Source organism: Suillus paluster (assembly GCF_016628075.1).
Source record: "Suillus paluster strain FC165 chromosome Unknown EDB91scaffold_34, whole genome shotgun sequence".
In the NCBI taxonomy this organism is placed as follows: Eukaryota; Fungi; Basidiomycota; class Agaricomycetes; order Boletales; family Suillaceae; genus Suillus; species Suillus paluster.
Window position 1 is genome coordinate 192,706 of NW_024537594.1, and position 17,042 is coordinate 209,747.

A 17,042-nucleotide genomic window follows, 5' to 3' on the forward strand; every position below is an offset into this window, starting at 1 on the left:
CGATGCCCTTCAAGGCAAGAGCATTGATCGAGCTCACCAGGATCCACTGGTTCCCACTGGGGAGCGACCTAATGCTTTGGCCCTTGGCAGCCTGTTATGTGGCGTTAACGATGAGCGAAGTCGTGAGGAACACTCTGTTCGAATTTTATGCATTGCTGGCCATACTTGTACACAGCGCAGGGTGTATCAATGGTCATAGACTCGGATGACACTTATGCTCTGCCTTGTGCGGGCTGGGTACATGAACGGCCAGAGCCTCCCAGTCTATGTGATGGGTGTCAATTAGGCAATTCCTGCCTCTGGCACATGTGGTCGTTTGATCATAATGATCGGTGGAGGAGCTCGGAGACATTTGTCGTGTGTCTAATGTACATAGCCTGCGCTCGTTTTGCACTGGCAAGTCACAAAAGGGGCGGTGATGGATTGAGTGGTACAAGCAGGTCATAACAAGTACAAATGTAATAAAGTTTATAAATTATTATTGTTGTTGCCGAGCGGGGTTTGTAATCGGCAGATATTGATCAATAGTTATCTGATTTAGATGAATCTTCGAATGACTTGGGCTGTGCCAGATATCTGTTTCACTAGTAAGTACACGTCTTGCAAAGCCAGGATGACGCCAGCGCCACTTCCAGCGACGCTCTCTGGTGATATAGACACGCTTATGATCGATAATTTCGATTCATTCACGTGGAATCTATACCAAGTACTCTCACTTCTCGGAACACAGGTCACTGTCATTCGTAACAATGCGCTCACTCCTGACCAGCTCCCTCTTCTTCGCATTAACCGCCTCATAGTCAGCCCAGGTCCTGGTCACCCCAAGACCGACTCTGGCGTGTCTAGAGACGCGATCAAGTATTTTGCAGGCAAAGTCCCAGTGTTAGGTGTTTGCATGGGTTTGGAGTGCATCGTCGATGTATACGGTGGTGAGATCGGGTCAGTCCAATCTCATCATGTTTCTTTTCTACAAAAATAACACCCTACCCTTCAGTTATGCCGGGGAAATAAAGCATGGAAAGCTGTCCCCCATCACCCATGACGCACGCTCCATTTTTATCTCCTTGCCCCAGTCCATCCTGAGCACCCGTTACCATTCCCTCTCGGCCTCTCTCCTCTCCCTGCCTTCTTGTCTCATGGTCACCAGTGCCACCTCCGACACTGGTGTCATAATGGGCGTCCGCCACCGCACCTACGTCGTCGAAGCCGTGCAGTACCACCCAGAATCCATCTTATCACAGGAGGGTGAAGGTCTCCTGAGGAATTTCTTGGAACTAAAAGGAGGCACTTGGGAAGAGAACCCCCACGCAAAAGTGAACGATCCAGAGATGCCCCCCTTCCCATACGACGCTCTTACAGACAAGTCCAAATCTATCACTACAGACGACGCCAAGTCCTCCGCCCCCTCCATCCTCACAAAAATCGCAAAAAAACGCACCTCCGAGGTCGAAGCCCTATCCAACACCCCGGGGCTCACCCTCACAGCCCTCTAACGCACACCTCTCCCTGCACCTCGCACCTCCGCCGATATCCCTCTCCCAGCGGCTGCTTCACGCGCGCAACGGCATGGCACTGCTCGCTGAAATAAAGCGCGCGTCCCCGAGCGCCGGAGCAATTGCTCCGCACACATCTGCCCCGCACACAGCACTATCCTACGCTCTTGCTGGTGCAAGTGCCATCAGCGTGCTCACAGAACCAACATACTTTCACGGCCACCTCGAGGATATGCGTGCCGTTCGATTGGCCATTGACGGCCTAAGTTCTAGGCCTGCCGTGCTCAGGAAGGATTTTGTACTCAGCGAGTATCAGATTGTGGAGGCCCGTCTGGCTGGTGCAGATAGTGTCCTCCTCATCGTGGCTATGCTGGGTAAGGCCAGGACACGGGAACTGCTCGAGTATAGCATGACCCTCGGCATGGAACCTTTGGTGGAAGTGAACTCCCCTTCCGAACTTCATATCGCGCTCGACGTCGGTGCCAAGGTCATTGGGGTGAACAACCGCAACTTGCACTCATTCACCGTCGACATGAGCACGACCTCGGGCGTCGCAGAGGTTCTGGAGCAAAAAGGAAAAACTGGAGAGGTCATCTTGTGCGCGTTGAGTGGGATCAAGGGCCCCGCCGACGTCCGAGCATATAGGGAGCAGGGCTGTGAAGGCTATTCTAGTTGGAGAGTCACTGATGCGCGCGAAGGACAAGGGCAAGTTTATAAGACAACTATTGGATTGGGATGAGCCCGTTCCAAAATCCCCCTCTTCACCCTCGATCCCCCATATCAATCCCTCCTACCGCCCTCGTAAAAATTTGCGGCATTCTCACCCCTTCTGAAGCCCTGAGCACAGCAAACGCCGGCGCAGACTTCCTTGGCCTTGTCTTTGTCCCCACCTCAAAGCGCTCCGTGAGCGTGCACCTTGCGCGAGAGATCTCTTTGGCAGTGCGCAACGCCTACCCACTTCCTGATTCCGATTCCGATGAGGGTGAAGATGAAACTTCGAACCTACCCCTTCCGTGGTTCACATCGCACGTCCGTGCCTCTTACATCCCATCACCCATGCGCAAGACGCGACCCCTCCTCGTTGGGGTATTCCAGAATCAGCCCTTGCGCTACATTCAGCGAGTCGTGCGCGATGTCGGCCTTGACATTGTCCAGCTACACGGCTTAGAGCCCATCGAGTGGGCCAGGAGCATCGGGGTCCCGGTCATAAGGGTGGGCGGGGTGCCTCCCCCTTCCGCACCAGCATCTGTCCCTGAAGAGAAACCTGAGAACACAAGCGAGGGAAACGAGGTTGTGGAAACTTACACCGCCCCTCTTCCATCTCCAGACCCCCTCCAGACCCTCTCGACACCCGGATACCACCACTTTATCCTGCTCGACACCACATCCTCCGCTCAGTCCTCGTCTCCCAGCGGTGGTACAGGCAAAACGCTCGACTGGGCACTCGCAGCGCGTTTTGTGAGGAAGGGCGAGGTGCCTGTCATTTCTCCGGACGTGAGTGTTGACACATCCCCGAAGCGGCGCCGTGAATTCTACTGGGGAACAAAACGTCGAGGAAGAACCCGCGAGCGCGTTCCCTCTGCCCCTCATTCTTGCTGGTGGGCTCAATCCTTTGAACGTGCGCGAAGCGGTTGAAGCGTGTGCGGCCGTGGATGGTGGATGTGAGCGGGGGCGTTGAGCGTGATGGGGTTGATCGTGAGCTTGAAAGGGTGGGAGGGAGGAAGGATGAGAGAAGGTGCGTGCGTTTGTGAAGGCTGCTAAGGGGATGGATTAAGGTGTTTCCGCCGGTGAGGGTGGGGGAGTGCTAACTGCATGGCGTTCTGAGTTTTGACGTACATACCCATATCTTGCTTGAGTTATGACATAGATCTTGGTGTACTTTAGTGCTGTGTGACAATGTATTAATTTATGGGGTAGAATGGAATACCAGAGACTGAATGAAGTCAGCCGTTCCTTCTACTGACTGCTACGTGGTACCAGTGTCCAAGTAGTCGGACCGCATTGCGGCGGGTCTTGAGTTTGAAGCTTGAGGCCTCGAGGCTTCTGGCGGGCCAGCTGAACTCAGCTGTTCTGCTCCTTCAAGTAATTCATGCCTTATGATCAGACTTATGAAATGCTCGCGATGGTCAGATTGGCAGCCCTCAATATTCAATCCATCAGATTGCAGCTGGTGGACCTGGTTGATCGAGTATGCGAGTTGATTCTTCCGTCGACCTCTGACAGTCTAGAAAATACATCTAGAAATTCAGAAATAGACTGCTACATATATCATACATCCATGGCAAGGCGCAGGTATCTGGAACTATCGGGGAGCAATCAAAACAGAACTGAGGGCATGGAAGGGATGAGGAGAGCTCGAGGTAACGTGTGATGGAGCTAGCAGCAGGAAGGGGGAAGGGTACAACATGAGCATGATAGTAAGAACAACGGGATTATTATACTACAACAACCAGGCTCCTAATCCACACGTTAAAGAAATGCATACAAAGACACCAATTAACGTTTTCGTTTTCATTTTTAAAAACGAGGCGAGACGATGATGATACGACATCCAGAACATAACCAATTCGCCGAGTCGACTTGGTCTTCTTCAACCCAAGTCGCAGATATGCGGAGATTAAGCGACGCCCATGATTCGTTGCACGTCTTCGAGACTCGAGTTCATTGAGTCTACAAAGCAGTTGATTAGGGGCTGGAAGTCGCCCTCCCAGGCCTATAGGAGGTGGGGTCAGCATTCGTTGGTATGGATACAGGTGGGAAGAGGGAAAGAGTGTAGAATGCGGGATGATAAAACAACAAAAATCAGAACTATCAGCAGATAATTATAATTATTTTGTAAAACACCAGAACAACAATACGGCTCAACAGAAATAGAACAAGCATCAATATGTAGAAAATGCTCACAATATTCAACGCATCATAATACACACTCCTCAGCGACGGAGTGATGCAGAGCGGTGGGAATCCGTGGCGCATAAGCGGGATAGACGAGATAAGGAGTGACATGCGGCCATTTCCATCCTGTATAATGACTCAAGTCAGATCATGACCAATCAGGAAGAAAGACGAAAGACGCACATCGAATGGATGACACCGCACGAAAGTGACGTGGAGCCAAGCAGCCGTCGCAAACGGGTTCCTCCAGCGAGCAATGTATTGCTGTATCTCATCATCAGCACCTCAGTCGACGCAAAGCGCTGCACAAAGCCCAGCGAAAATCAACGCCCACTCACCTTCCCCATCCGACAGATATACTCCAGCTGCTGGTCCACGCGTTCCGCAGGGCAAAATGCGAGATTATACTGCTGGCTACGTCTCACCACTGACTTCTGAGTCGTTTGGCGACTGAAACCCGCGTTGATATAATGCATGCCTCCAACCATTGGGTCATTGATCTTCACTTTTGATGTGCGCATCAGCTTGGCGTGCACAGCTTGTATCAGCCCAGGGGTCAGGAGCTCAGGGCGCTCGTGGCATGGGATGATGGCAGAAAAGGCCTGGAGGCAGGTTGAGTAGGATGAGTGAAAAGGGAGGTGACGGGGAAAGACTTACGTCTTCGAGGTCAATTAACGCTTGAACAATGGAATCGGGGTCTTTGAGATCGCTTCTGGTATCGCATCGCACTAGGTGGGGTGCAAATCCCCAATGAGTGAGCGCATCTACAGACTAGGTTGACAAGAGCATTAGTGCTACGCAGACTACCATTTCAGCGTTGATGCTCCACGATCGAGTGACTCACCTCCCCAACCAAGTGGAAGGTGCCCTCCAGGAATTGTGCCTTGATCCAGATGAAGTTGAGGTACTGTCGTTGGTATGGACTCGTGCGCCATGTAGCCAGGATGTCTGCTGACGCTGGCGGGAGCATGGGCCAGTTGAAGGGATTGGCATGCTCACGCGCGGGCTTCCAGCGTTGGAAGAAAGTGAGGGAACCCGTGCTGCGAGCTATGAAAAATATAGGTGGGTTGTGAAGCACTAATCAGATCGCACCTTGCTGCTCCGCATCACCTTGCGCTAGCATCCGTACTGTTGATACGAACTGAGCAAATGATGCGCCGTTCTCGCCATTGATACCATGCAGAACCTGCATTGAAAGGGAGGGACGAAAGGACAAGAAACATGATTGGGGGAAATGAAAAGGAAGGAAGGCCAAAGGAAAAGAAAATTTTAGCCCCAGCCCACAGAGACCACCGAACCACGCGCCTCGTCGTACAGTGGGAGAGCGGTACTGAGGGACCCGCCGGTCGCGCGTACATCGGCAACGCGCACTTGAAAGAAGGGAACAGGATACTTGGGAAGGTAGTAATCTTCCCAAATGAGGGCTAACGCGCGTAGATGGCGCTCGATTTCGACGAGGTTGGTCGCAGACTGAATGTTATGATGGAGTTCTGTCAGAGGGCGTACATCTTCGTCAGGCACACAGTCGGGCAAGTTCTTGAGTTGCGCAACAGCATTCAGGATGAATCAAATCGTAAGGGCGGATTGATATGTAGATTCGTTTCAGTTGGAAGTCAAGGGTCATATACGGGGCGATTTAGGTCCATTGAAATAGAGGAAGAATACATAAGTCAGGGTTATCGATGGTGGTGATGGCGATTAGACTCACGACAAGCTCTGGGATATTGCTATAATCCCAGCCCGGAATGTGCATCGGTGCTAGCTGAGGTGCATGGAATCGAACACGGAAGTCAGAATCGGGATCTACGTCCATGCTGGGAGGCATCAGTGATTACCACCAATATTCAGAGACAAAATACACTCACAGAGTGCGTGTACGGAGATGCGGCAGCACTTGCCACTAAGTAAACTGGCAGTGGGACAATAATATTCCGGATTCCGGGGGTCAATCAATTAATATTACCTCGGGTCGAGCAATGGCTTGTTTTGGAGTGATGGTCCGTGACTGGGCGATAACTTTGTGTGAAACTGGGGACGTGCTCGATAAGGGAGGTCATGGGGTTCTAGGGTCTGTCTGCAAGAACTGGGTCGGTCTAGCCCAGGGCCACCCGTGGTTAAGAAGGGATCCGGCAATCATGAAATCACACTAAAAAGAGGCAAAGAACATGCATAGGCTGCTATGGTTAAAGCCAACTGTGAAGATCCAGCCTCATGGCAAGTTTGCATTGTCAACGCTTCAGACTTGTCGCGTCTAACCGCACTAGGATCTCATTATCCGAGTCTATCAAGCGAGCGTCAAGGAAACTGCGCAGACTCGGAACTCATAAGAAGAGGGTATCTGAAATTCCACATTGCTGAAACGCAGTAACACCCAATGATCGATCAGCACATGCTGGACACGAGGATCAGATGCTCGTTTTCGAATCAAGTGATCCGCTTCACTATGCTTCATCCTAGAGCGTGCTATGGAAGAGAGAGAAAAACGCTTTGATGCTAGCTATGGTTCGAGATCATCAGATGCAGTTGCAGAACAGGATGAGTACATAAGCGGGGCGACCGTAACAACTTCTACTTACGTGGTGGAGACTAGTAGCTTTTTCAGGCCATGTTCGAATCTGCCCAGCACTGCTGCGTCTCAGCGCAGGTCAACTTGGAAGGACACGGCTCTAAGTAGCTTGTCCCATGACTGGAGAGCTGATTCGAGTTACAGCCGCACTGGGCTATTATGCGACGCCCTTCAATGATACAAGACACAAAATATCTGACATGGCCTCTAAGATATGTTAGAAAGCCCAATTCCCCGCCGCGACTCCAACGATGACTTTCCTTCTCCAAAGCCCAAGAGTTTTAATCGAGCTCCACACCACTAGCTGCTTTGGAATCCTTGCACACGAGGACTGCGCGGAATTCCCTTTGCAGAATGCTGTTTTCAGATTCTCCACGTTTGTTTTATGGTGCGTGAGTTGTATCATTGACAGTACCCGTCCATATCTCCCATATATCCACATTCCTCCATGTAATCTAAAGTATATCCAATGTTCTAGCATCAATCGAGTTCGAGATATCATCGACTTTCGCGATAATTTAACGAAAAAATGTGATCCTCTTATATTCTGCACCCCGCAGTCGCAGAGAATGGCTGTCCCAGCCAGACAAGAAGCCCTAATGCGCGTCTGTGACCGACCAGTCTCTGCATAACAGCCCATAGGATCTCCACCAAGAGTTTCTGTTACCGAGTCATACTCAGGCTCTGACTCGCTATCCTCTGCGAGAGGATCGAGTAGATCCCGGCTCCAGGGGTGCACAAGCAGATAGTTTGGGCGAGCCGACCTAGTCGATGATGTCTCGGTTAGGTTATCTGCCGTCGCGATGGAGAGATCCTTGAACCCGACCGCTTTGATATCATATGCAAAGGTGAGTTCGTCGCCTTCCTGATCGCGCCTCTGCACCACTGCTACCACAGGATGTACGATGCAAAGAAAAGTCAGCTTATGGTTGGCGAATCGAGGGCCCAGCGAGGTCATCCAGCCGGTCATACAATTGAATCACGAGATCGGGGAATATGACACCGCACAGGGCAGAAATGATATCGTTGAGTTCTTCTCCAGTCAGGGTCGGTGGTGCAAATGATAGGGTTTTGAATGATGAGATATCTTCAGGGAGCCAACTATTGAATTCCGATGCTTCCCCGATCCAATCGATATCGCCCGACTGCGCTATAATCCGCCGACCGGGAGCTGTACATCGAAGATGCCTAACAGCGAATATATGATATCCTCTTCCTCTGTCGGGACGCGAGTGTATGCTCATTGCAGCTTGAGTCGGGCATCATCCGATCCAGGCTGGAAGCTTGCAAGCGCATGGTTGTATGACCGATTGTCACCATACAAGATCCAGTCCTTCCTGAAAAAGAGAACCACAAAAGAGGCGAGGAACTCTTGTAAAATCCACCCTCCACGCGCTTCTCCACCAGCCCACCAGACATTGACGAACCGGAAACATCCGACGGGTACGTGATAGTGAGCTGCATTACGATACCACAGGAACATGGAGATACGTTTGAAGCTCGACGTTATGGACCTTGTCGATTGGCAACCAGTATCGCTCCATGCCCATCGATATCCTCGTTGGCGAGCAATTTCGCAGAATCTCTGTAATTTCTGTAATTTCATGATGGTGTGAACCGGGTCTAACGTATAAACATTCTTGTCCTGGATATCGGACAACAACGGCTCTTTCCCTTCCCATCTGTGCGACAACATCACGTATTGGAAGAACTTGTTAACCCCTGCTCGAATGCGACGGAGTCGGGACGCCGCAAGAGTCGTTATCGATGAGACACGTTCCTTGTAGTCTGTGCTGGCTTCGAATGTCCTTATCTGCGCTTCGCGATCACATAATAACAGTCCAGTGTTCGTGTTGAAAAGTCAAGTGGCGCATAGGCGGGCTCAGCGATGACAGCTTTCCCTTGTCTCAGATAGACTGACGTATTTCAAACGCAACTCTGTCAAACAACGTCACATCAGAGCAGCAAAACTAACTAGCGAACACGTAAACGCCTACCGTGCGGTTCTGGGTCACCAGCATGGTCTAGCTTCGAAAGGGTGGTCTTAAATGCCATGATTGCGTTATCATAATCTTGCAAGGCGTGAAGTGGGGCATGCTTCATTTCAAAATCCATGGTGACGAGGGACCAAGGATTAAGATCGCCTGACAGTGGGTTCCATATCGTCAATGTGATCCAGGCCACTTTCACGAGAGAAACCAAACAAAGCGTACCTGCTGCGCATCCTCTAGAATGCTGTCCCATAAGGCTCTTGTAGCTCTGGCCTTGCTGCGTTTAAGGAAACAGTCGTCCTGTAATGGATCCAGAGCTATCGCTACTGAGTATCAAGCAATCGCCTTATCATTTTTCGGTGCATAAAAACCGCATCTGCCTCGATCACTGACGCCGCAACGCACTAGACTGGTGTTGAAATTCGCTTGAGATGCATCCCTTGAGGACATAGTGCGATAGGAGACTTACCTCAACCAGTCGACGAATTGTGTCAGTATTTGTGTCGTGGCCAAACTTGCACGTTATGTCGTAGAGTCAGTTGACCTGTGACACGTAGCACTTGGCGTTTTTTTGATGCATTAGTCGCCACAAAGAGTCGCACTTTCATCCGAAAACGTTGCACCCAGAACAGTATTAGCAGACAGCACGCACGGGCACTAGTTTAGCTACCGAAGAAACGGCCTCGAGCCCTTGAAATTGGGGATTAAATGGACCAAGAGTCATTGTGTTTGCGAACATGTCGATCGCTTTGTCATAATATTTTCATTGAGGGTGCCCGTTGCAATTGCCTGCTGAGTTGTACATATACGCCTGTGGAAAGCGAATCATGTCTGCATCGCCGCTTCGTGGTTTCCATGCCTTGCCAACACTACACTCGTCGATGTCGCCCAATATTGGGATGCTGGTTGGCTGCTATCGAGGCTTGAGTCAGCACTACAAACGCGAAAGGAACGACATGTAGTACCGTGTCCTCTCCGAGGGCAGAGTCACTGTGGCCGAGTGCCGATGACGATTCAGCCTAGTCTCATTATATGGGTGCATCGTGCGGTATCCCGTTGTCAGTGAGAATCTGCATAAAACACGTTCACACATAAGGCGGCAACGCCCTTGACGGCATTAGTGTGCCCGAGGATGACAGAGATCAGGGAGCCAGAGTTGGAGTCCCATATGCATATACCCCGGTCATAGCATGCAGATACCAAGTGCATTCCATCCGCGCTCCAGCAGTTTTTTTTCCCGTGGAGCGGTTCCAGATGACCACAGACCCATTCTTCCTGCTTGTGGCTAATCTCGTGGCGTCCGGTGAGTGGACGATGGACCAGATGCATTCGTTTTCAGTTGAGATGGATGTCACGATGTTGTCATTTGCATTGCCGTACCTCAAGGTTGCCGCCTGACAATCCGCGTGCTAGATGATGTCCATCTGGGGACGATGAGACATTCATGACAGGCCCACTACCGACTTGGATGCCTGTCTGGATGTCCCAGAGACGAATTGACTTGTATTACGAGATGATAATTGTCCGGGAAGAAATCCCATTGTCAGTTTATCCCTTGGATGGTCGAAGGGCAAAGTTAATATTGGACTGTATTGATGGTGGGTTGTCAGTAAGCGTAGAATTCAAAGAAAGATAACGCGCGAACTATTACACGTAATAATGAGGGAAGTGACACTAGTGCCCGTCACGGGAAGGAAAAGGGAAGGAGTTAAGTAGTACTACTGCGGGTAACTCAAGTGTGAGAGCTGCTGATGCTTTTATGTAGTGTTTGACGAGTGCGAGGGCGTTGATCGGGCTCGGTACCAGAGTCCGTGCCATCGATGCGGTAGCTCTGAATCTAATTGAGGTTTGTACAAGGCAAGCTCCATCCACTGCTGCTACCCTGGTTCGCTCCTGTGCTGTGCTTGAACAATAAAGCTGAGAAGGGCATACTCTTTGAGCTCGGCTCGGGTTCTGCATGTTACAGGGGTAGCAGTTGATTACTAGCATCATGGACTTCATCTCCAGAAAGTCTCCTAGTCCGATTCTAGTCCGACTATGCTTGATGATATCGCGGAACTGGCTTAAAATAAGGTTATGCCTCGCTCTTCAGGATGCAGATTAATATTGTCGAGCTCTGAAACAAGAGCGTCAACTGGTCAGAAGTAGTAATTAGCCTGGGATGAACGTTCAACACGTGTCCTATGAAGAATCGAAGGAAACACAAATAGAAATTAGACGCCTGTGAGCTCGACACGAGGAGAACGTTTGCAACGGAACAAAGCGTATGCAAACCGATAAGAACGAAACATACGAGTCGACGGTGATACTATACACTCGATTTACATACAAATGTCTTCTGATGATGATGATGACGAGTTTCCAAGCCCATGAGGGATCTAAGAGTAGACTGGATGCTTAAGCGTAGGCAACTGTGCGAACCCTCGTCAACCTACTCAGATACCGCCCTTTTTTATTATTATATCGCCGCTCGAGTACATACTTTAATAAGCGGGGGTACATAATGGTGTATATAATATTAGGATATGGTGACCGGGGTCCATTGTAGGGGGTGGTTTTTTTTGGCTTTGGTCTCACGGTGAGTTGTACTCTGTCGTTTCCCTACAGCCTCAGGCTAGTACAGGAAGACTCTCCCTTCTACTTACCCAGATCGCCACTGACAGCGACGGGTTTCGTTTTTCAATAGACAGAATCAAAGTTCTTAAACTGATCTTTTGTTTCCGCCTGCTGGCAGGTCATACTTGACGACCACCACGCGCGACAAAATCATCCATTGTTTTTGCTAAAATATCTGTTCAATCGAAAATTCGTGAGTTCATCTTTTTCTTCTTTTTTTCTTTCGTTACTGACGTTTGGAACTATCTGCTGTTGTGCGCGTATTGCGTATTTTTTTTTGTTCTTGTAGAATGAGCAAAGTTTCCTCTGCATCTGGAAAGACTCCGACGCCGCTCCCTACGCAATCAGCTTGGGCAAAGGGCCCGCCGCAGAGCAGTTCATCTTCAGCTGTTCCCTCGCCGCGATCGCAGTCTCCTGCTCCAAACCATGTCGCTTCCCCAATAACTACTTCTCATTCGAGACGTCCAAGTGCGTTAGGCCAGGGCGTGTCCGTAAAAGATGGCGTCTCTGTCCCTCGAAATAGTCTGGGTTCAGTACGACCAGGTCTGATTTTATTATCAATTCATTACAATCTTCATTACTAACTCTTGTTTTTAGGATCCGTTGTTTTTGGATCAATAGATGATGCCTCGGCCCCAGTATCTTCATCACCGGCCGCCATTCCCGCCGTAAAAACCGAAGTCGTAAAGTCTTTCGGATCCGTACCAGCTACCTCTTCAAACCATGTCAATGGAAAAACTCCTGCTTCCGCATCGACCGCAGGGTCATCGAAGCCTGCAAGACCCGCTTTATCATCCACTCCCTCAAACTCTACCACTCCTCCCTCAACATCAACCGCATCCACCCCCAAACCGAGTAAAGCAGATATTGCAAAGCTTTTCCAGAATCCCTCATCGTCTTCCCAACCTCCCTCCGACATGGCTTCTCCTTCCACGCGACACTCTAACCTCCCTCCACATCACCAGTCGTCATCTTCGTCACAGCCGCCCCCGCAACCTTCCCAACTGGGCGCACATTCTTTTACTCCATTCGTGCCTGGTATGCGTCAATCACAGCAGCCTGCTGGCACACCACGTTCGCCTGCATTTCCCCGTGCTGTGCCAAATATGCAAGCCCAATCCAGACCCGGTCCTGGGCCGGGGGGTCCCGGTGGCCCTAATATCCCTGCCAGCCCTCGCATGGCTCCCCACCCACATCAAGCCCCTCCTGGAGGTGTAGCTCCTATGCAGCCCATGCAATGGGGCGGATACTATGTGAGTGCTCTATTATTGTTTTCTTTTTCAAATTTCTAACGTGATTCAAGTATATGGACCCGTATCAACAACAACCTCCTTGGGGGTATTATGCCATGCCCTCTCAACATATGCACCAACAACCTCACCAACAACATGTCCCTCATGCCCCTCCTCCCCATCAACCCGGCCCACCTCTTCCCATGTCACCTCGCCCCGCAGCCCCCCAACTTCCTGGTACACCTACCATGGCACACGCTGTCCCGCATCCCCCTCATACTCCTCAACCGCCTCCCTCTGTATCATCTCCACCACCCACACCCTCTACCGCCAACGCACCCCGTCTTAACACGAACGCCAGCGCCTTTGTCCCTCTCGGGCGTCCATCAGCCAAAGTCACCATCAAAAGTCAGGATGGCATGGAAGTGACGCTCGATGCGCTCAAGAAGCACAGTCCCCAACCGCCCTTAGTCCCCATCCCCCCTGCGTCTCCTGTTGTGAGCAGCCGACGGCAAACTTCGGTTTCGGTTCGGATTGAGAGCGAGGATTCGAAGCGCTTGCGTGAGGAGGCTGCACGGAAGGAGCAGGAGAAGAAGGAGGCTGAGGAGCGTGCGAAGAAGGAGGCTGTAGAGAAGAAGAAACGTGAAGAGGAGGAAGAGGCTAGGCGGAAGGAGGAAGAAGAGGCTGCTCGTAAGAGGAAGATTGAGGAGGATCGGATACGCAAAGAGGAAGAAGAAAAGGAGCGGATACGGAAAGCTGAGGAGGAAGAGAAGGAGAAGGAGCGTCTACGCAAGGAGGAAGAAGAACGTCTTGAGGCTGAGCGGAAGGAGGAAGAGGAGAAGGCACGTGTTGCACGGGAAGAGGAAGAACGGAGACAGCAGGATGCTCTTGCGGCAGAGGAAGCTCAACTTGAAGCTGACGAAGCTAATGATATCGTTGAGACTTCGTCACCTGTCAGCGAGTCTCAAGATCCCGAGGACGGCGAGGTGTCTGAGCCTGGAGAAGTTGCTGAACCTCAGCTCAATGGCGATAGTGCGAAGAAATTGAAGGAGGCACTTCGGATAGATACCTCGGCGATGCCCCCTCCTAGTGAGATTCCTCGAAGACGTCCTGGTCCCCTCGACCTTGCTTCAGTGAAGAGAGATATTTCCGCGCCTCCCGCCTCTGCACTCCTCACCGCACGTGTCATCGAGAATCTTAGTGAGGTGGCATATCCTGAGGGCATCAAGAGTCCCAAGGTTGAGCTTAATGCGAACGTCAGGGATGGCCGATTCAGGTGTGTGATTTTACCTCTCTCACTTGCAGTTTCTCATCCATGTTTTCATATAGATACGATCGTGATTTCCTCATGCAATTCATGCACATCTGCAAGGAGAAGCCACCCACCCTTCCTGCTCTCGATGTCCTTGGCATCGAACCTGTCGATCAGTCCTCCTTTGCCATGGCCCGTGGTGGTTCTGGACGTCATCGCAATGCCTCTGGCGCAATGCCCCCCTCAGCCACCCGTCAGGCTTCTGTAGGTCTAGGCATCGGCGGTTTCCAGAAACCCTCCATGCCAAGTCCTTTCCAAATGGGCAACTTCCAGTCCCCGGGAGGAAGCAAGCTTACGAGCGAGGAGCGTTTTGCCCAGTCCAACGTCCGTTCGGCATCAACAAGCAGCGCGACTGCTCTTCAATTCAACCGCTCCCCGATGGTGCGCACGTCCAGCCAGGGTGGCCCTGGTCATCCCATGGGCAACAACCGGGTGCGCAGTAAACGTGGTGAGAAGCGAGGAGATGCTAACAAATCGACGATGTCCCAGCAAGGACACGGTTCAGGCTTTGGATCATCCAACGTCGCACCTATACTGGGCGCAGGCTTCGAACCCGTCGTACCCCTCGAATTATCTGCCAACCGTTGGGTCCCCGCGAGTACGGCGCGCAAGGTTGTACCTGAAGCTGACTCACCTGAGATGGTGGACCGTAAAGTCAAGGCGCTGCTCAACAAACTTACGATGGAGAGATTCGACTCTATTTCAGACCAGATCATCCATTGGGCGAACAAGAGCGTGAACGAGAAAGACGGGCGGACGCTCATCCAAGTCATCCGGCTTGTATTTGAGAAAGCGACTGACGAAGCTGCTTGGAGCGAGATGTATGCGCGATTGTGTCGGAAGATGATGGAGCAGATCAGTCCGGAGGTGCAGGATGATGGAATCAAGAATACGGAGGGGAAACCTATTGCTGGCGGTCAACTTTTCCGGAAGTATCTTCTTAACCGGTGTCAAGAGGACTTTGAGCGCGGGTGGTTCGCCAAGGAGGCTACTGCTGCTGCCGCCTTGGCCAAGGCTTCTGACGACCAAGCTCGGAAAGCTGCCAACGAGAAGAAGGACACGGAGGAAGCTGAGCTCTATTCGGAGGAGTACTACGCCGCTCAGAAAGCTAAGCGCCAGGGTCTCGGTCTCATCAAGTTTATCGGCGAGCTGTTCAAGCTGCAGATGCTCACGGAGCGTATCATGCACGAGTGTGTGAAGAAGCTCTTGGGCAACGTCGAGAACCCCGAGGAAGAGGAGATTGAGAGCTTGTGTCAGTTGTTGAAGACGGTTGGACAGTTGCTGGATACGCCGAAGGCGCGTGCGCATATGGATGTTTATTTCACGCGCATGAAGGAGTTGGGTAAGAGCCTTAATGTTAGCTCGAGGATGCAGTTCATGCTTCAGGTGTGTGGTGATTTTATTTTGTTTTGTTTGTGGTGCTCATGATTGTGGGGTAGGACGTCATTGAGTTGCGTGACCGGAAATGGGTCAGTCGCAATGCTGTTGCTGCTCCTACGACAATTGCGGCTGTTCACGAGTTGGTGAGATGGGTTGACGTTGTCCTATTGAACCGTTTTATTGATGCTGGTGTTACAGGCTGCCAAGGAGAAAGCACTTGCGGAGAAGGAGTCTTACAACCGCCAAATAAGCATGTCTCGTGGTGGTTCTCGACGCGGCGGCGACCGCAACCAAGAGCATGGGCCAGATGGTTGGGCAGTTGCAGGCGGCTCTATTCCACGAGCACCTCCCAAAGCTGGTGATCTCTCACAGTTCGGCAAGATCAGCAAGGGCGCTCCGGGAGCCATGGTCATGGGTCCAAGTAGTGTCTTCGCAGGCGGCAAGAAGGACAGCAAGCGGGAGACGCTATCACGGACGAATTCGAGTTCGAATATGTTCCACATGCTCAGCCACAACCCTGAACTCACGCCTGAGGCTGCTGTCAAGCCCAGTCGTCCGTCAAGTCGGAAGCCGAGCGTTGACCTTGGTCATGCTGGTGCTCCTGAACCCACTTTGCAACGCAGGAAACTGCAGCTTCTTCCACGGACCAAGCCTGCTGAAGAGAACACGACGACTCCATCAGAGGACGAACCTGACAGTGCACCCATTGCCATGTCAGAAGCAGACGCCAAGAAGAAGATCGATGAAGATGTCAAGGAGTTCTTCGCTGTTCGCAATCTTGAAGAGGCCGACGTATACTTTACCAATCTTCCTCACGAGCATCGCTTCCGACTCGTAGACAAGTTGGTTGCGTCCGCACTTGAGAGCAAAGAGGCGGATGCGAGGTTGGTGGGCGATTTCTTTGCGCAGGCTACGAGCAATGGACAATGCTCGTTTGAGGTATTTGAGGAGGGATTCATGCCGATGGCTGAGTTTTTGGACGATATTGCTATCGATGCTCCCAAGGCGTTTGACTATATGGCCGTGATGCTCAGGGGTGCTGGATTCGAGAAGGAGCCAGAGCGGCTTCGACGGATTGCTTCTAAGCTCGAGGATAGCGACAAGCTAGTCTCTCTTGTAGCTTAATGCACACCATCCCACTCCCACTAGCCGTTTTTCGATACATTTGTTCTTTTACCTTACTCTCGCATCTCGCATCCCTGCATATTCTTTTTTCGTTTTCGTTTTATGATCGTATTGCGCACGTTCTTGGTGTTCTGCAACTAATATATGTACATCGCACGGCACTTTTTGCGCTTGTCCTGTTCTTTTTTGTTATCGTTCACTACATGGCGGCATAGGCTACAGCTAGCAGTACATCAGGTACAAGCAATGCATTTCAGTTGACGACGGTTCGTCGCTTACTAATCGCCATGTGTGTTTAAGCTCGTCTTGTAAATTCGATCGTCTTCCTCATTATTTTGGGACCTGGGTATATCGGCTGCGCCCACCAAGTTATAAGGAGCTGTATTGATCTAGTCATGGACGGCTGTGCTCTTGAATCACTGCACCTATCAC

At 51.2% G+C, this 17,042-nt stretch overlaps 3 protein-coding genes across 3 annotated transcripts; 2 read left to right on the top strand and 1 right to left on the bottom strand.

Moving 5' to 3' along the window:
• Positions 1-572: 572 nt before the first annotated feature.
• EDB91DRAFT_1139527 (N-anthranilate isomerase) lies at positions 573-3,171 on the top strand (the record flags this gene model as incomplete). The annotated part of the gene is made up of 6 exons (XM_041318930.1): positions 573-939; positions 995-1,445; positions 1,486-2,124; positions 2,156-2,294; positions 2,329-2,987; positions 3,049-3,171. Exons 1-6 carry the CDS (start codon positions 614-616, stop codon positions 3,169-3,171), a joined length of 2,337 nt encoding a protein of 778 aa, XP_041176145.1. The 5' UTR covers positions 573-613.
• A 497-nt stretch (positions 3,172-3,668) lies between these two features.
• On the bottom strand, positions 3,669-6,535 carry EDB91DRAFT_1139534 (fido domain-containing protein). Its single transcript, XM_041318931.1, has 10 exons — positions 6,254-6,535; positions 6,097-6,202; positions 5,694-5,924; positions 5,481-5,574; positions 5,233-5,435; positions 5,046-5,159; positions 4,727-4,990; positions 4,572-4,652; positions 4,398-4,514; positions 3,669-4,206 (listed from the first exon to the last, which is right to left on the bottom strand). The coding sequence occupies exons 2-10, from the start codon at positions 6,199-6,201 to the stop codon at positions 4,111-4,113; spliced, it is 1,305 nt and encodes a 434-aa protein (XP_041176146.1). The 5' UTR covers position 6,202; positions 6,254-6,535; the 3' UTR covers positions 3,669-4,110.
• A 5,004-nt stretch (positions 6,536-11,539) lies between these two features.
• Positions 11,540-16,888, top strand: EDB91DRAFT_1139547 (uncharacterized protein). The gene is made up of 7 exons (XM_041318932.1): positions 11,540-11,754; positions 11,851-12,104; positions 12,159-12,814; positions 12,865-14,069; positions 14,123-15,491; positions 15,545-15,628; positions 15,684-16,888. Exons 2-7 carry the CDS (start codon positions 11,852-11,854, stop codon positions 16,608-16,610), a joined length of 4,494 nt encoding a protein of 1,497 aa, XP_041176147.1. The 5' UTR covers positions 11,540-11,754; position 11,851; the 3' UTR covers positions 16,611-16,888.
• Positions 16,889-17,042: the final 154 nt, after the last annotated feature.